General features: G+C 36.7%; 1 protein-coding gene across 6 annotated transcripts in view; it reads left to right on the forward strand.

Moving 5' to 3' along the window:
- Nucleotides 1-20,479, forward strand: part of ARHGAP15 (Rho GTPase activating protein 15) — a 627,654-nt gene that overhangs the window by 22,583 nt on the left and 584,592 nt on the right. For 5 of the 6 annotated variants that reach the window (XM_031651764.1, XM_031651766.1, XM_031651769.1 and 2 more), the window contains exon 2: nucleotides 3,628-3,806. The exons of the other annotated variant lie outside the window; for it this stretch is intronic. In XM_031651764.1, the coding sequence (XP_031507624.1) occupies nucleotides 3,642-3,806 (165 nt within the window). In that variant the 5' untranslated portion in view covers nucleotides 3,628-3,641. The remainder of the gene's footprint in view (nucleotides 1-3,627; nucleotides 3,807-20,479) is intronic. 6 annotated transcript variants of the gene reach the window in all.

A 20,479-nucleotide genomic window follows, 5' to 3' on the forward strand; every position in this document is an offset into this window, starting at 1 on the left:
TTGGAATGAGAGGCTCTTAATGGGATGAATGAAAGGAAATCATCTCTGAACCCACAAGTACAGCAGTCACAGGTCCCATAGCCACTGACACAGCTGTTGTTATCATCCTGTTAGATTTCCATCCTCAACCGTCCTCCTTCTGTCCTGCAGCAGGGCTCTGCTTCCCTCTTAATTGATCTCCATTCTCAATTCATCCACAAAAAACACTGTGTGTTATGTAAGTCCAGGACAACACATATTCTCTTCCTCAGAGTGTCTAGAATACCAGCCTCTCTGGTACTGGTTGGATTAGAAGGGATGGCACTCGCAGTCAATCATTCAGCCAGACGAAAGATAAGCAAGATGATCAGATATCCCCACAGAGAGGTCAAATGCCATGTTCTCTATGAAATCCATTGTTTCTTTCTTTCTTTGAACCTCCCTGGTACTTTATATTCGCTTCATGACATATTTCAATACCTACCTTATAATACCCCAGGTATCTGCACACCTTTGCATTGCTGAATCCTTTGCCAGAAATGTCCAACCTGAACTGACTTAGCTCTGGTGTGATCTGATCTTCTCTTGCAGACTTCCTGTCTCTCCACCTCCCACTTCCAGCTGAGTTTAATGCCATTGCTCCTCTCCCCACTTGGGCACGGCCCTATTCTCAGTTAATTATTGATTGTTTCCTATTGCCCTCACCAAACTCTGAGGCACTTGGTAAACAAAGATTATCTCCGGTCTCTAAAATGGTGCTTGCCACTTAGGAGAATCTCAATAAGGGTTGAAGGGGTATATATATATGTCTTCTGTTGATAGAAATCTTTAAGATGAGGTTTTGTGTCATTTTTCTCTGTCTCCCCAGAGCAACATAGTGGTCTGCAAAATTAGAAATACCCAAAGATTTAACAATAGAAGAAGAATTATGAAGTAGCATCAAATCAATGACCTTGTAGAACAAAGTACGTGGGAAGCAGAATAAAGAGAACAAACTGAGTGGAGAGGGTGTCAACAAAATGTAACGACAGGGTCAGATGGAAAAGGAAGTGAGGGCTGGAGAGGAGACAGTGAGCAAATTAAGAGAAATAACATTAACATTGTGGTAGGGAGAGAGATCAGCCTGATGGAAAGATCTGAGAAAGGAAAACCTTGAAAATATTTTCCGCAGCCTGTCCCCAAGAAAACAGAGGTGGGGAAGCCAGATAAAAGGCTTTGTAAGGAATCCAGCCTTTTGACAGTAGCACATCACGAAGCAATTTATGGTTTGATTGTGTAATCAATATAGGAATGCAAATTTTGATTTGACACTGAAATTTGTGCAGCTTCTGAGGAAGCAACATGTCCTATAAATGGTGCAGGGCTGGGCTATGTAAACACTGTGGCTAGATGCTCTTGGCCAGAAGAGAGTGGCTTCAGACTGAGTGATTTCATCCACCAATATTACAAACACACTGTCCTTAGAGTTTGAATCTGTTGAATAATGTGGGAAATCAACAGTTGAATGCACTCAAAGGAGAAATTATTTTTCTAGAAAATATATGATTTTCTTCTTAATATGTACTTCAAATTTTTATTTCATACTTATTGAAAAAACTCTTGCATTCTCAATTAGATACTTTTGAATAATACATTACTCATGTAAGCACATAGAAAGGAAAATAAAAGCAAAATAAATTGACTAAGCAATTACTAAAACAACTTTTCTATAAACATCTTCGTGAGTTATAACTGAAGAATCACAAAGTGCAATTGTTTAACGTACACAATTTGTTCATTTTTAATATGTGTAAATGCCTATGAAATCATTACCACAATCAAGGTAACAGACATATCCATCATCGCCAAAAGTTTGTTCATATCTAATGTGATCCATACTTGACTCTATCCTTTCCCTAAGGAATTACTGATCAGCTTTCTGTTAGCATACCTTAGTCTGCATTTTTGAGAATATTATATAAATGAAATATAACAATAAATCTTCTTCTTCTTCTTCTTCTTCTTCTTCTTCTTCTTCTTCTTCTTCCTCTTCTTCTTCTTCCTCCTCTTCTTCGTCTTCCTCCTCCTCCTCCTGTTCCTCTTCCTCTTCTTTTTTTTTGGCTTCTTTCACTCAGCAGAATAAATTTGCAATTCATCCATGTGGTTTTATGCATCAATAGTCTGTTCCTTTTTATTGTTTATTGTTTTCATTGGGTAAACCAAAATGTGTCTACCTATTCACCTGTTGATGGACATATGGGTCTTCTTTTGGGAATAAAATAACTGCTCCTTCACCTCTTTCTGCCTGCCTGTTTTACTGGAAACATTGTGAGTCTCTCTGATCCTCATCTTTTTCTATATAAAAATATGGGTTTAATGGCTATTTTATAGGAGTTTTTTGAGAATCAACCATTGAGCACATTGCTTAGCACACAGTAGATACTAAGTATTAGCTTCTTTTCTAAGTTGTAGTTTAATTACCTTACTGGGATTTATTGGAAACTAACAATTTTCCTCCTATCAAAATGTTTCCTTTTCTATTCATCTTAGTGTCTGCCTGCTTGGCCATTAGAACGAATGATTCTAGCGTCAACAAACATTGGGGTAGCTATACACTTGCCTCCTTAAAACATGATTCTTCTTTTGGATTATATTCGCTCCCATAACTGACTAATCACAGTTTCATTCACTGTATACAGTGCTCGGTGCCCCCTATAGGATGTCTATTAGGTTAGACTTGGAGACAAGAATCAATCAGGAAGAGGGCTGTTTCCAGAAAATGAGAAAATGTGTTTGTATTGTAACCATTCTGTTTGTAATGAGATGCTGTGTTCACTTGAGGAACTTTTGGGGAGGGGCATTTGGAGAGGATTATGGATGAGGGGCTCAGCTAAAGCTCTACCAGTCCACCCTCTGGTGCTGCCACAGTTTAGTTCTCTTTGTTTTCTTCCTCCAAATTCTATTTTTTCTCATTGCTGCTCCTTTAAAGTGTGCCCATACTAAATTTTCTTGCCTAAATCAGACTCCTTCTATTAAAATAAATGGTGCTGATTTTTTTCTTCATATTCTTTATAAATATGATGTCCAACTAAGCTAGCAAATCTAGTTCAGTTGGCAGATGGCAGTGGATGAAGGAATTTTAATTTCCCCCTGTGGGTATTGTGAGTGGAAGTAGGGGCTCTGGGGTCTGTTTTGCTCTGACATCAATTTTTCTTACTTAAATTTCACCTTATTCATAGAGATTTTTGTTCACCAAGAAAGGGTGCTGATGGTAGCATGTAGGGGTAAAGTGGGTAATAGACCAATGAAGTTGTGCATAAAAAAGCACATATCCTCAAGATGATTGGCTGGCAACATCATTTCTATATAAGGAAAACTGTATCTCATTGCTGTTAGGAGTTTCTTAATGGAATTAAGAATCACAGTCTATCATTGTGCTACCTATAAACTTCTGAAATCCTACGTTATGTATAGTGCTATCCACATATAAAGGTCCCAACTGACAAAATAACTTACAAAGGAACTACTTTTTTCTTCACCGCTGAGAGAAGTGAAGACTCTTGTTTATCAACTTTTAATATCGTAATGATTAACAGGGACACTCCATCAAGAGTTTTTCATGGAAAAGCATATGTTTAGAATAACATAATGTATTTTATATTTTCTCAGGATAGCACTATAATATGCAGAAATCTACAAATTCTGATACTTCTTTGGAAACACTGAATTCTACTCGCCAAGGCACAGGAGCTGTGCAAATGAGAATCAAAAATGCCAACAGCCACCATGACAGGCTCAGCCAAAGTAAATCCATGATCCTCACTGATGTTGGGAAGGTCACTGAACCTGTAAGTCAAATACTCCAAATATCCCAAGTTCGTTGTCATGAAGAATTTTGTAAAAAAAAAAAAAAAAAAAAAAAAAAAAAAGGCTAATTAGTCTTGTTTTATTTGTTTTCCAAATGTGCATGAGACAACTGTTTTTGTAATGCATTTTATCTTGTGTATTTATAGTCATAATAATATCCCCAGTTACAAGAGAAGAGCTGGGCTTAATCCAGAGTGATAAAGTGGATTTGGAGCTAGACTGAAGAGCACCTTTGACTCATTTTAAGGGCCTCTACTATCATGCTTCAGTGTCATAAAAATAATGAGGTTATGCTAGCATGTGGTGTTTGTACTTCCAAATACAGTACATCACTTTGAAAAGCCAGAGGCTAAAATTAGCTAAGAATGAATTGAGGAAAAAAAAATCTTAAAACAAAAATGTGAAAATCTCTTCCTCAAAATCTCCCAATAATATATGATACTGGAAATTATGGTTTGATTTGGAGTGGGCTTAAAGGATTGAAATGCTGTGGCTATTTAAGGTTTGGAGAGGAAGCCATTTTGTCTCGATAATGTGTCATTAGGAAGATTTGAAATAAAATAGTTAGAGATGAACTCTACTGCCAATTGTGTCGCTGGCCCTGCACGCATCCTGAGCCACTAAACCCACTGATTGCGATGAGTCTCCTCTGGTTAATTTTCTTCCATAATGGTGGTAACTTGCAGCTGAGGCCATAGGATGTTACAAAATTATTTATGCAATGTTAGCCACTCTTTTGGACCCCAGATCTATTTTGTTTCTCACAGTGAGAGCAAGAACAGGGAGAAATAGGTTAGCTGGGGACAGGCTGAGTTCCAGTCACTCTGCAGAAACATGTGAGCTATTAATTGAGTGTTCTGTTAATATCATAGGGGCCTATGAAATATTCAGCTTCCTAACTGAGTTATTAAATGAGATAAACTTGCTGAATAGCATGTTACCAATTGCATTTATTCCCCATTTTTCACTCAAAAAATTAACCCACAGCAATCTCAGGAGCTTGAGAAATATGTGATTTTAATCATTCTTTCCTCAGGTGTTGTAGACAAATTTAGCATGAGGAAGCCAGTGATTATATCTGGGGAGTGAGAACTACATCCTTAGATAAAGTAACTAATGAGATATGCATTTTCCTTTATTTACTTTCTCATTTAAAAGTATTGTCTCCTGGGAGGTACAACACGGCCAGCCTGACTTTACTTTTAAACCAGCTAAAATGTTCATCAACTATGAACTTGAGACAGTGGTTAGAGTAAATTATTGGAATCTCTATAATGTATTATCGGTAAGAACTGTACCTTTGAAAAAGTTTAAAAGTTAAGTATATTTAATGATGCCTAACATATTTTATTGGCTGTGTTTAACAAAAGGCACTATGCCGCAGTTGTTTTTGACAAGCATGAAAACATCACAGCATGAGACTGCAAAAGGAATTATGGAGAGAAATTACAAGTGATCCATCTCTCAATGAATTATCCACCTCAATAGCCCGCAGAACTCAGCTACCAATTAACACCTACTTTATTACATGTTGGGATGTACTTAATAACTTTCATGTGTTTATGCACTATTACCTTGACTGATGCCTCTTGTACAATTAGGCATAATTGGCATATCAATATGCAAAAGTTAAAAGGATTAACCCTCTTAAAACTAATGAGCATTTCTGTATCCAGCTGCTAAATGAGACAAAATTAGCATTTTTCACTTTTGGGCAGGATTTTATCATGCAGTTTCTCATTGTTGATATTACCTTGTTACATAACTTTAGTTTGGGGGGTTGTATGCTGGACTGCTAGAGAATAAGAGTTTTCCAAAGTTAAATTAGCTATAATTATCCCAGCTTTTGTTTCCGCATTCTTAGCCTGGGCAATATGTATTCCTCGATAAGGAACAAAAATAAAAGTTACTTTTGGTTATGTGTGCTCAGTGCATAATTATATAAAAGGGGTATTTTAGTGAGGATGTGTCATTTCACCGAGAAAACTTGGCTCAGAGATACTGTATTGAAAGCTTGCCATGGCACTAATTTTCTTTCTGTCTCAGTTCTTTTCATCTCTTTTTTCCATGCACAATTTTCTGACTAGATACTGACAGAATGTAAAGTATTTTGGCATATTTATTCAAACAAGCCTGTTAAAGTTATCTGCTCAAGCTAAACTAAGAACTTGATTTTTCAGAAGTTGGGTGGTGGGGTGAGGTCAAGGGGGAGATTTTGAATTTAGAGGTGGGAAGTGATGGGTACTAAAAATGTGTGCACATATTCACATGCAGTAGGATTTGCTGTAACAGAAGCGCATACATGTAGTCTCTACAGAGAAAAATCAAAAGTATTTAGAGATCATACATATGTCATGCATCCTACTTAATATATATGGCATATGCATACTACTTGTTCACTAGTATAACAATTATGCAAATCTAATATGACTTACTGGACTATATAATAACACAAGGATCTGATATTACATTCATCATGACTTAATTCATTACAAAAATGATAAAAATATTCTAGGGTCAAATCAATTCTGTAATTTTCTCATAAATTCATAATTTCCTCTCATAAATTTTGTTCAATTAAAATGTTTTTAATATGACTCTTAACTTAGAACATAATACAAAATTCTACTGTAAATGTCGTAAAAGCTTTGATTCTTAGTATCTTAACTGAGGAGTACTATGAAATGCCAATATAAACATTTATCCAACCCTAAGCTATGCAAACATAGGTGAATTTACTTGCTAAATTAGAAATTTTGATAACCTAAATGTTACAGGAAAGCATCTCAGTAAAACAGATATGAATCCTCCATTAGTATTTTATTGGTGATGTGCATCATTTTCTTTAGACATCAAATAATCATTCTAAAATTTGGTTAATAAAATCAATGCCTTTTCAAAATTCAAAGAGGTTACTTTTTGACTTGGGAAATGTTGGAGAGGTGGGCAGTTTCGAGAGGGGGAAGTGGTTTGCAAGAAAATCGCCCATCTGCAAGAGAGATCCGGAGACCTCCCTTTGGTGGGGAAAGCACAGTGTTTGGTCTCAGCGATTTGTTGTCCCGTCCTGAGCAACGGAGTGAGACCTCGTAAAGGTAGACAGCTTATTTACCAGAATGTGCTAAACAGAAAATCAGACAGCTGAGGACCGGTAGATGGGGGCAAGTGAACTGTGCCTGTTTAAGGACCAAAAAGACGAATGTGCAATTCAGCAAATAGTGATTGCAAAAGGTTTAATGTGGCTTTGATGTTATTTATAAGAGAGATGCTCCGGCCTAATACACAGTTTAGAATAGATATTAACGAGGAGTTTAAATAGCCCGAATCAGGAAACTGCAGACATATGATTTGCAGGCGAGAGTAGTTTCGGCATTTAATGCTAGTGTCTTAAGCAACAACGTGTATGAATATTCACCGTTTCCATCTTGTAAACCCCACAGAAGGGCATTACTTCATTCATGGCCATCATGAACAGGAAAATATTTTTTTTTTAATTGGTGTTCAGATAAAGACTTAGGTGGAGCCATTTTTAAACATGAACATACAAGATTCCTTTTACTTCCATTAACAGACTGTTTGTTCACTTTTAAAATATATTATCAGAAGAAAAGAGGAAACAATTTTCTTTTGTTTCTTACTTCTGTGATTATCGGATACTTGCCAAAGTTGTGGCTAGCCAAAAAGGCAGACATAAAAATTGCTACTAAAAATATAAACCTTCTGTTTAGTAGAGTTTTTAAGAAATATTATGAGATTGTAGGGCTTGTCCATGTTTACTTCAAATCAAGCTTATAGTTAGGTTTGAGGCTTTGTTTGTATAAATTGTCCTGAAGTGGATCCTGATATTTAATTAAAATGACACTAAATCACATTGAATTGATAAGACTTGGCATCTCAAACAAAGGTAATTGCCCGTATTGGTTTTGTGCAAAAATAGCGCTGCTTGGAAAATGTGCAGCCAACACAGACTGTCAACTCCATTTATAGATCAATATGTGAAAACCATTGATCAGGCAGGCATGTGTAACAGTAACACTTTGCATTTATTTGTTGTTTTTATACCACATTAAGGCTTACAGGATTATAGGATTCCTAAATATTTTGACTTCCTCATAAATATATGATCTGTTGCATGTTAATTAAATGAGAGTCTGCAGCCATTTCTAAAATTGTTTTTAGTTTGATGATTTCCTTTTATTGCTGTGGATCGTATGATCTGAAAATGGATTAGTTTCCTTCTGCATAAAGATTATTAAAGCTTATTTTAATGTGTCCTATTTAGTGTAAGATTTGTCTGTATTTTTGCTTTGAAAAACATAGATACAGACAATTATGTTCTCGTAGCGAGTGGCTGATCTTTTTTTATTAACTGGACATTCTCAGCGCTCAGGGTAGAATTATTTCCTGACATACTTTGCACACCCTGTAGATAACGGGTCGTCTTGATTTCCCTGATAGAATTTGTTTTCTTTCTTTTCCTTTTGTCTAGCTCTGTCGTACAGGCATCTGACCAAACATTATGTAGAAAATAAACTGATCATCTCAATTAAATTCTAGACACACACAAATATAATTTAAATTCTATTTTTCTGATTCAAGAACAAGCCTTATGAACTGTTCTTATACACTGCATTCTTCAGTTAAATCTTTCTTATCTCATCAATGTAAGGACAGTGTTTTGTTCCTAATCTTTATTGGACTATTGTGGATGACATTTGTAAGCCATTTTGGTTTATAAGGAAAAGCTGGAGGACAGTGGAGTGAGACTCTCCAAAGATCCAAGCCTCTGATATGACTACACAATAATGTGTCTTCCACTGCAATTTTCTTTACCACTGAGATGGCAGTTTTGTTGAGATTTTTTAATATTTTCTATATACATTAGGAGTACTGCTTTCAAGACAGTGCTTTTTATACAATATTAAAATAATGAAAGAAACAAGATTTTAGAAAGAGCAACAAACAAATAAGCATGAAATTCAAAGGTTTTCTAAGGTATTTTGCAGACTTGCTGTAGAACAGATGAAAAAGTTTGCCAGCTAGAATTTTGACTTTTACACAATACGCCGCGGGGGGAAGAAGGTTTAAAAACTACTGGAGATTTCTTTCCTTGTCCTTGCCACCCTTGGCCATCTCATGCTGTGAAAATCTTTAACTCTATTTACCAAGCACAAATTGGACTTGCCAAAAGGTTCAGAAAGTTTATGACGACAGTGAAGAGTCCATACTTCAAAGAAAGAGCTAGGGCTCTCACATCCACATATGTGGCTGTGCCATTTCCATCTTAACCTGAGCATAGCTAAATTCGTTTATAATCTCCTACTGATTGAACATGGTGCTGAATGTACATGAGATACATTTTTTTAAAAGTTAGTCCTCTGATTACTAATTTGAATCCAAAACTCTAACCTTGTTAGCATCTGGACTTATTTCCATAATAACAACCCCTTCAGAACCTACAAAGTAATGAATAATTGACAACAAATGAAATGTTTTGATAGTTGTCGGCACAAAGCATGTTTAATGTTTTGTGTTGCTTCCTAGCTAATTATGTAGATGACACATTTGTCAGACCTTGACTGCCATTAGAAACGTGTTTCCAGAGGGGAGAAAAACAGGCTATTCATAGAGTAATTAACTAGAATGCTCAATGACCTGTGAGAGATTCAAATCGCTGCCAGTTCAGACATTGTTTTGTTACAGAGCAGAGGGGTAATTAAAATTCCAAATTACAGTCCTATGATGGAGCATTTGTTTGTTGACAGTATACTCTTACTCTAGTTTGTTAATTTTTTTTTAAATTGCTTCTAATCCATTTTATAGCTTTAGGAGTTCCGTCTTTGAATTTACTGACAACTAATATTATGGTAAATTGTACTTCAGTCGAGTACTGCGTGCCTCACAATTTCAAGGGACCACAAGGTGGGTGGGATAAAATAGCTGCTTCTCAAGACTGACAGATCAGGTGCTGTCAGCAAGAATGCCTCTAACATGGAACATCTTGTCAAATACTGCTTCCAATTCCGTATGAGGAGGAAATGAATTAGTGGAAAATACAAAAGTGAAGAGGAAAGCAGCAATGAACAACTAGAACGGAGCAAGAAAGCTGCTCTCCCAATAAGAAATGATTGATTAAGTGTTCTGTTACCGAGGAGGAGAGAAGAGTGAGAGCTGAGGATGATTTGGGAAATGGTGTTGAGATTGTGGTGCTGAGTTCAAGGCAGAAGATGCGGCCTTCTGTAGGAGGGCTCACCCAGATCACCCAAAGGGTGGCATGTTTCACAGTAACACCTTTCATCTCAGGTCAATAACAAACCATGGAATGACAGGTATCATTCATGAGCTGTTTCAAGGAAATACTGGGATAGTTTACAAATCTAGAGGGCTAAAGTAGTCTAAAAAATTCAGTTCCAGTGGAACATGTATTTAGGTTGCTGAAAGTGAGAATATAGTTTTATTAAAAAGATCTGACAGAAGTCACACGGTGTTTGATGCAGGCGAACTGACAGAGGCATCCAGTGAGCTCTGATTATCCCGAAGTCACTGTCAGCTAGGATTGATTTTCACTTTCTCCATTTATGTAACGGTTCCTGTAATACAGCTGACCCCGAATCACGTTACCTTGTCATTTCTCTGCATGGATCAAGAAGAGATGAGCTGAAAATAGCTAGACACTGACCTTGAACTTACCAGAAAAGTGAGAAGTGACAGTGGGGTTTTTCTGTAGTTCATGTACAAAGACGAAGGCACACTGTTCCTCTGTCAAGTTCACTGCAGCAGCACAAGGGGGCAGAGCAGTACTAGAGATTACAGGTAACACAGCTTCTGCAACAGCATGGGAAGACTCTGAAATACAGAGTTAGAGCCAGAGGTCTCATTTTTACATCTTAGTGTAGACATAAAGGAGAATTACTGATGAATCAAAATCTCGGGTCCCGTGATGTTCATAATCAGTAATCTAAAAGTGTACATTCTAATTAAAAAAGGTTACCTAATACACTGCATGCCAGCAACTATGCTTTTCCACTAAATTATTTGCAGCATCTCTTATTTAATTCGTATATTACTCTCACTCTTAAAATAACTTTGGAACCATAGTCAATATTATTAAGAGAGTTTTAATTTATGGCACACTCCCAAGGTGATATGTGTCACTTTACATACAATTGTGTCAGCAGGTGGGAACATTCTTTACGTGTTTACCAGGTATTAACACCCAAAAATTAAAACTGGAGAATGTTTAATGGCAGTGTGCTCTCACAAACAGGTAAAAGGCAAGCTAGAAAATGGTGTTTGCTGTTTGATTTACATTTATTTATGCCTGTACATCTTCCCATTTTAATACCTGCCTCAATTTTCAAAAATGTATTTTAATAGATCATCATTATAACCTTGATTAATCTAAAACACAGTATGTCAAACATTATCCTTTGCTTGCTAGCACTTAGTTAAGCTAAATCATTGCTGTACTGATGCTGAATGTTTCTGATAAATGGCACTTTAAAATCTTGGCAAGTGAAGCAGAGAACTGAAGCAGGTTGTGAAACAGAAGAGCAAACACTGACTCAATTATCCCCCAGGTTGTAAGTGCCTTATGTAATGGCATGGTAGCATCTTTGCTTGTGTGATGGCACAATAACATTTTTGCAGGCCTCCACAATAACTAGACTCTTTCTTGTATACAGTAGATTCTATGTATGTGTACATGTAGTATATGTATATATACACACACATTTCTTTATATAGATATATAGAACATATACATATCTATGTACAAATACATATAAATATATGGAGAGATGTGTATGTCTATAATATATATTTGGACCTATTTTTATATTGCAGGAAAAAATCATAACATATATATTTATAAGCTGAAATATCAAGATTGCCTCAAGGTTCTTCTTCTGTAAATATAACTCAGGACAAACTGATAATAGGAGCAGAGAAACAAGTAGACTTCCAATATGTTTCAAGGATAGAATAAATAGGAGATCATTCTATTGCAAAGAATGTGGCAGAAAATATTCAGAATATCTGTGTCATCACAGAAATCTATAGTACCTAGGTTTTGCCCTCTGGCAGAAGAAAAGCACAAGTCCTCTGACTTAGAAAGATTTGCTATTTGGAGGAGGCAATATAAGTGGGGGCGGCAGTGTGTTTATAGCTATAAAATTTGTGTGTCTAAAAATGACACCTTCGAAGGCAAGCCTGAGGAACAGTTGCATTCCTTGAGAATCACACAATTGCTTTGCCTTTCTGCTCCTCAGAGGGTGCAGGAGACCTCTTGCATGGCCTCTCCTAGGTGGTAGGAAACCCATCCCTAAACGGTTGATTAACCTCTGCTTCAGAGGTCAAGACAGACATAAAGGTGTTGTCTGCTAATACACTTCCCCAGAGTTTTGTTTTTTGTTTTATTCTTTTTCTTTCCACTGCCTTCAGTGTGCAAGGCTTTTAATAAGGGACTTCAGTCCCTGATGTGTTCAGATTCGGTTTATTGTTACCATCTGTTTAATTATCCTCTCAGGTTTGTGTTGGAAAGCATTAAAGTATTTTATCCAGCCTTTGAATCCCTGTGTTCCTAAAGAGATGTGGGTAAAGTACATGTCAGTTTTCAAAGAGCATATTAAAAACTGATAAGCAGAACCATCTCCAAACAATAACATGTAAGGCAAAGGCATTTTTTTACATTAATGCACTTACAACTAATTAGCAAATGTACAGCAATGTGGCACTCTCATGGAAATGATGCCATCTTCTCTACATGCAATCTCATATGCTTCTCCTTTGAGATGATGGATTTTTATGATTCCTATTCACTTCCAATGCACTGACAATAAGTTTATTGGGGGAAGAGATATGGAATTTGATTTGTAATAGGGCATATAGTTGTCATATGTCAAGCAGATTTGTGGATGTGCTAAAGTTAAAGATAAATCTCATACCCAAAGAAAAAGGACAGAATGTTTGGGGAAAATAAAAAATCCAGGGAAAATTCAGTTACATGATTTTTTTCTCCTCTTCCTCTTGACTTTCCTCCTCATTATTATTATTACATTTCATGTCACCATTTTTAATACTACATTGCATGCTTTTTTTTTTTCTGGAGAAAAAGCGGCATGTTGCTTCCAGTAAGCACTATAGTCACCATTGTATCTGGTGCAGTTTTCCATGTGCAAAAACCATTGATAACAAAAATTACACTGTCTGACACAGACATGTTATCAGTTTATGTCCAAATTATTTTATATATGACTGTTACTGAAATTTTCAGAAACTATAAAACAAAATTAAGTGTAAATGTGTAAGTAGCAAAATGTTTTAGATGTCAGACAGAACCCTGAAAATCAAAAGGAAATAAATCATGCTTTTACTTCCTAAATCAAAGAAGCCAAATGATTAATAATTATTCCTTTTTATGTATCCCTTACACGACGATTTCAATAAACTTTTTTTTTCTGAGATTCCAAGATGTTATTAGATTAAAAATGTATTTGAAAGTGTTCAAAAATGGTAGTTTTGTTTTTATGTAAGTACCTTTCCACAGTACCATAAACATAAATGACCAAAGTACTGATCTCTTTTTATTCCTTTATGAAGAAACCAGTGCTGTTCTTGCCTTATGCTCTTACATTATTTTTGTGAAGGAAGAATAGTGATGACACCAACTTTCCTCCACTACTTTTGGACACTAAACCTGCTTTCTTTCCCACAGGGTAAAATAAAGCTGCTGTCTTCATATTACCAATGAGAAGGGACATGTGTCTCCTTGCATTGAATTGTCTCAGATCATATCATGTAGCACAAAGTGACCCAATATAGGAAGACAGGAAAACAAAGTGACAGTTTTGTTTACTCTAATATAAACTCCAACATCAAAACATGGAGCAAATCCTAGAGGCCCACTGCCAGATCCCATGAATTAAATAGCAAGAGCTGATATTCTGTACTTAAAAAAATGTATTCAGGGGATATTCTGTAATCAGCAGCGAAAGGTTAATGAACAAATAAGCTTAGCTCAGGTTAGACAAACTGAGTGTAACTACCACTGTTTTTAAAGCCATGAGAAAGTGAATCTGGCTGATATTTGATAATACATCACACACTGTGGTCTTACCTATTGATCACCGGCTGACAATGGGTAACCTTTCATGGCAACTTCCTATTTTGCCATGAATTATTGACAGTGTTAATGCCAATAACACATGATCAAATAGACAGGAAAGAAATTTACATTCCTGGATGTACTATCCTTAACCTTCATCCCTTTAACGTCAAGAAAGACAAGAAAGACAGAAAGACAGAAGAAAGAAAGAAGAGAAAGAAAGAAAGAAAGGAAGAAAGGAAGAAAGGAAGAAAGGAAGAAAGAAAGAAAGAAAGAAAGAAAGAAAGAAAGAAAGAAAGAAAGAAAGAAAGGAGAGAGAGAGAGAGGGAGGGAGGGAGGAAGGAAGGAAAGAAGAAAAGAAAAAATGTCTTCTTTCTTGTCTTGAAAATGCTAACGAATTAGCTTTGACTTTTAGACAGGTTATTCATGTGACATCCCAATAATTCTCATCCACAACACAATGTGGGTAATATAGCCCTATATTTTAGGGAATCTTGCTATTGTTATTTTCACCCTAGTGTCCTCTAATAATTTATAGATCCTAGGAAATTCTACTCTAACGGTGTGTCCTAAGGTCTCTGCATTAATAATTCCTGCTCGCTGAGTAGTCACCATCTCAATCCTGCCCCTTTGTGTGTCCCTCTAAGAGTCCCCAAAGTGGGAAGTAGGATAACAAGTTTCATCTATTCATTTCATCTATTTATTTATGTATTGGTTCATTTTTATTGGCATTAACAGTATATCAGAGACTCCTTTGAAGGCTGGAGACATAAAACAAAAAAGTTTCTCTGTCCTCTAGGAGGTTACATTCAAGTGAGGTAGAATCCTTACCTGGAATAGCCCAGACTCTGCTGTTAGCGACCTAGACATCCTCATTGCCACTGCCACCACCACCTCTTCACACTAGTATTAGTGTCATGTACCTTGCATTTTACCAGAAATACTGTACAGCATGCTTTAAAATGGCCTGTAAAAAAGAGATGTTCACCTCCTGTAGGATGAATTTATGCGTGTTGTACATCTCAAATGACAAGCTTTGATTTTTTTAAACTTCAAATTATAAGAGTTCCACCTGATGTTAACCTGCTTTAAACTCCCTTGCACACTTTGACCTATTTCCTATGTCTCGTGTTTGGTGTACCCAAGCTATTGAAGTGCTTTCTTTGGTAACGAAGTCAAGCTGTTAGTTTTCTTACCTGGTTAGATTTATAATGCCCCTTTTATTCATCATTCTTTCTTTTTCCTTCTTCCTTAGTCTTTTTTGAATTTCTGATAAACTTTTTATTGAAGTTGAAATAACAATTTTTATGAATACAAATAAAAATGTTAATATGTTTGATATCTATAACTATTTTTGTTTCAACATGAAAACTGAACACAGACACAATTTAAACTTCTACAGAACATTCAAAATTTTTAAGTTCTTGACTTAAAAATTTTACTTTGATCTTTACTACTGGGGAATGACTAAGCATTGTCCTTCAAGTATGCATAATTTATAGGGTTGATTGTGGTTTGTACATGATCTAATTATAAACCTACCAAAGCAGTTTTTATCATTAGTGTTGTTCTTATCTATTCTTTATTCTTATCATGCCATTGTAGCCTTTCAAATACTTGCAGGCCAATTTACTAATGTGCAGCCCACCAAAGTGATTACATTAACCAGGAGACAAAATAAGCTTTACTGAGACCTCACAATTCCTTATTTTTCTTACATATGGATAATGGGACAGCAGCCTCGCTAAGAGAATGGACCGGGAAACTCAGATTGGATTCAGTACACATTTAAGACCATGGTTTCTCACTTTTTGACTGTTAACCTGAGCTTGCCACCACTCACGCTGCCCTTTCTAACTCTGAGCCCCTATCTCCTGTCTGACTGCTTTGATGAAACCAGTCTTGGAAGATCCTTGTTCCCCAAGATTACAAACACTTACCTAGAACTCCGGTTGCTTTTTTTCACCTATGCTTCAGAGGCCTGTTTCAGACTTTTCCTCATCAAAGACAATGACAACTTCATGTCTACTATTCACACTTTAGGGTGAGAATGATGGGTCTAAACAGGGGTTATCATAAAGTGGCAGCTCCACCCAGCCAACATCACCAGAGGTACTTTTTATTTGGTTGGAACTGTGTTTTTAAAAATTTGAATTGGAAAGTCTTTAATTGGAGTTGCGGTGTTTTCCTGCAGGTTGCATTACCTGCTTGGCCCTAAGGACATTTGACTTGGTATTCTTAAAGCTATTCTATTTGCTGACTGTTCAGACGTGAGGACATAATGTGGTAAGTCGAAAAATGACAATTGTTGGTCATAAATTTGAAAACTTAGAAGATGACAGTCGTTAGGCATAAACTTAGAAGTGTAGTTTTCATCACATTTCACTGACGATAGTGCAAATAGTTTATATTACATAGCTAAACAGGAATTTTCTTATTCGGGTTTTCTCATTTGGACTTAATTTCAATTATTTATGAGTTTATTATTTTAGAGACAGGTTCTGGCTGTGTTGCTTGGGCTGGAGGGTAGTGGTACAGTGGCGTGTTTATAGCTCACTGCAGCCTTGAACTCCTGGGTGCAAGTGCAAGCAATCCTCGTGTTTCAGCCTCCCCTGTAGCTAGGAGTACAGGTGCCCACCATCAATCCTGGCGATTTTTCATTTTTTTTTTCATAGAAACGGAGTCTTGCTGTGTTGCTCAGGGTAGTCTGGAACTCCTGGCCTTAAGGAATCCTCCCACCTTGGCCTTCCAAAGTGCTGGGATTACAGGCATCAGCCACCGTGACTGGTCCTAATTTCAATTTTAGTCTGTTAAATTATTGTAAATTAAGGAACATCTTGCTGCCTTTCAAGTAACACTAAAAAGTAACCATGGTTTTCTATGGAAAAGGTGTTCTCTTGTCATCAGGTTTTAAATATTCTGTTTATTCTGGGTTACCTAGGGTTTAACTGTAATCATTCTGAAAACTTGAAGCTACTTCGTATTTAGTGAAGCAGTGTACTTGTAAATCTTATCACAAAGAATCACACAAGGCCCTTAAAAATGAAAGAAATGACGGTAACATTTCACAATATCGTACAAAATTTAAATCAACTTCGATTTGACTAGTCATCTAATTATCATCTTTTACTTTACATTCTCACTAATTAATTTGGAGACTTAAACTTGGTTAGAATTTTTATTTCCTTTTCCATTGACATGTAACATCCATTAAGAAATGAAACAACAAAAAATGAACTGTACAAACACAGTCTCCACTCACTTCTTCATAGCCAAAATGTCTTTTTTGGGAGCATCTGCTTTACCAAATAGAAGCTTTAATGGATAGAGAAACAGGTTCACATGAGGAAGATAATGCTACGTGGCCAAGGGCCTATTTAGAATCTCTTGACTTGCAACTGGCATGTTGAATTCCACCTAAAGATGTATTTTCTTTTGCCTAGACAGTGCTTTCTCCTTTTTGCTTTTTAATTGAGCTGACATATTGACATTCTGAGATTTCACATGAAAATTTGTGTTTGTGACATGTCTCAAAAAATCAGAAATTCTGGCATCTGGGGCTGGTTCCCCAAGGAGCAGGCAATAACTAGCTGAAACTAAGTATTTCTTGCCTCCTCTAGATGGGGCAAATGCTCCCTAGTTCAAAACAGTCCAGCCAGGACCCCTTCATGGGGTGTTTTTACCTATCTGGCATTTGAGTTGGTGATGCTGGCTTCAGCATATCTATTCCAACCTTATTTGTATGTCCCCTGAGGACCATAAGAAACTGAGCTGTCACGCAGATAACAGCAAAACTCGTGTCTCCTTTCAGTATAACTTTTCTGAGTTGCCTGCTAGGTAGGAAGAAGCTTTTGAAATGGGAGGAAATAGTTATTTCATGTATTCAGGTGGTTGTTTGCATAAATGAAACTTTGGAAAACATTATCCTCTGCTGATTCCCAAAGACACTAGTGCCCCTGGGACACACCAATTGCCAATGACAAATCAAAGTGTCAGTCGTGGGTAGATATGGAAAGCATTTGTCCCTGAAGTGGGCCCGCCAGGTTCAATCAGAACTGTCAGTGGCCAGTGTTGGAGAGGTAGTAATGCTTTCATTTGTTAGTTATGAGCACGATGCAGGTTCCATAATCTGACCAGTAACATTTCACTCCAGCCAGGATTAGAAATAGTTTTAGGAAGTGAAAGCCAGATGTAAATTATCCCCTCAAGTAAATCTTCATGATGCAGATTCTATAAAAATTGTAGAAAATTGCTATTGTCATTATGCCACCTGTTTGTATAAAGTCCTTTTGTCAGGCCTGGCTCTCTACCTTCGAGCTGCTCTGTGTGCCTCACTCTGCCATTTGACCATCACTTTTCAGCAAATGAGCTTCCAACACCCACCTACATTCTGAACCATTATAATTTAAACCACCCTGAACTCTTATTCAACCTGTTCTTGATTGATTTTAGCTTCTGATTCTTAGGGAAAATCACCTCTGTGTTTTATTATTCTTCCTGCAACAATGTCTGCTGACTTCCCTCCTCAGCTACAATTCACAGTGAGCTCTCACATTACAATAATACAAGTGTTTACCCTGTGGGGGCATCTATATGTACTCGGTATTATGCTAAGTGCTATAACTTGATGAGAGGCTACTTTGTATTTAAGTGAAGCAGTGCACTTGTAAAGAAGATTTGATTAATCCCACACCACCTCCACCAACAACAAATAAATAATTGGACTGAGATGTAACTTTAAAGATATCTGATACCAACCAAAACTCAAGCTTCTGACAGCTGAGTCGCACTCTGTGTTATTGACCCTAAGCCCTGAAACTCTCCCTGCTGCATGCCTTTACGTATACATTCTGCCATGTTCAATGTGGCTGAAAGAATGAGTGGGAATCAGATGTGTATTCCGTGTCATGCCTATTACAATTCTGTTCAACTTCAGAGAGCCATCTAAAACTCAACCTTCTGCCTAGTTTTCTCTGATTGACCTTTCTCTCATCTGAACTCCTTTAACAATTATTCCTTTGATTGATTCTGTAATTGTTCACCACGCACAACTTTAGTGCATTTCTTTCTGCTTTATTTAAAAAACTTATTTATCCTCATTATTATTATTCAGCATTTTATGTGTTCATATTATAGATCTCTATTACAATGAAGACTCCATGAAGTCAGACACCATGTCTAACCTCAACAGAACTTTGATGAAAATAAGCATTTAATTTTTTTCAACCTAAGGTACTTTAAAAGGTTTAGAATATCATGTAGCTAGTAACATCAAATAATATTATAATTTCTGGAGAAAACATTCCTGAAGACACAGAGAGGGCAAAAACACAAGAACAACAACAAAAAAATAGAATCTAGAGATACCTCATAATCATAAAGCTAAAGGAGCTGAATTAAAGAAGAAAAATAATAGTTCAGCTATGCTTCACCTCATGAACATGAGTGACCTCAGGATGTCACTATTGTATTCATTGAGGCTGACATTGGCAGCTTATCTTTTCTACTGCCTGCTTTGTGGTTCAGAGTTTATAATGTGCAAACCCACCAAAAACTAGGCAAGCATCCCTGTGCTACACAGGTGTTGTTTTAGAAAACAGCCAGAATTCTGTTGCTTTTCGTCTTTGCCCCATCTTTCTATATCCATTTAGAGCCTGGAAGTCACAGGAAACAACACGGCAGGAAGAGTGGGGGACTGGCAGTAAAATAAGGCATCCTGGAGATTATGGTAACCACAATTATATTGCTAAAGATGGAGCTGGAGTTATAGTAAGCACCAGTAGAAAGGCAGGCTGGGGATTTAATTTTTTATGTATACTAACTACACCCTTACATCGACAACCAGGCTGGGAAAGTTGGAGATGATTCCACCTGTGTCTAGCAAAACTAAACTAGTAGTCTTGTTGATGAAAAATTTGATAAAGAATAATGCTTATCAAACTGCCTTAAGCTGTACCTAACCCTAAGACAGGAATCCACCCACTCCTATGAATAATGAATTAAGTCCAGAAATAGTCACATGACCTTCTGTAACCATTAAATATTCCATTTGGCCCTATGTAGCAGAAAAGTGGACATAGTGATTGAAATAAATAAACCCATAGTGGCTTTTTTTTTCTTTTTTCTTTTTAAATGTTTGTATAACAATAATTCAGAGCGGTTGCTGTGCTTGGCTAAACACATTATCAAAGACACAGGTTTATCCTTTTTCTCCACTCACCATCTTTAGAATGTAGTTTATTTCCTATTGCCTCTCTTCTCATGGCCAGCAGATGGCTGCTTTATCTTTAGCATTTCAACTACATTCCAGGCAGGAAAGAAGACAAGCATTAAGGGAAAAAGGCATGTGCAAGATGAACCTGCTCTCTTTTAAATAGCTTCCATGGAAAGCCCATTCAGCAATCTCTACTTACATCTCATTGTTCAAAAGTGTATAAAATGTTCACGTTAGCTTCAAGGAAGACTGGGAAATGTGATTTTTAATCAGGACACTTCACTGCTGCAAACAAAATAACATTCGATAGAGATAAGGGCTAATGTAAGATCAGAGTG

Source organism: Papio anubis, chromosome 10, assembly GCF_008728515.1.
Source record: "Papio anubis isolate 15944 chromosome 10, Panubis1.0, whole genome shotgun sequence".
NCBI classification, from domain to species: Eukaryota; Metazoa; Chordata; class Mammalia; order Primates; family Cercopithecidae; genus Papio; species Papio anubis.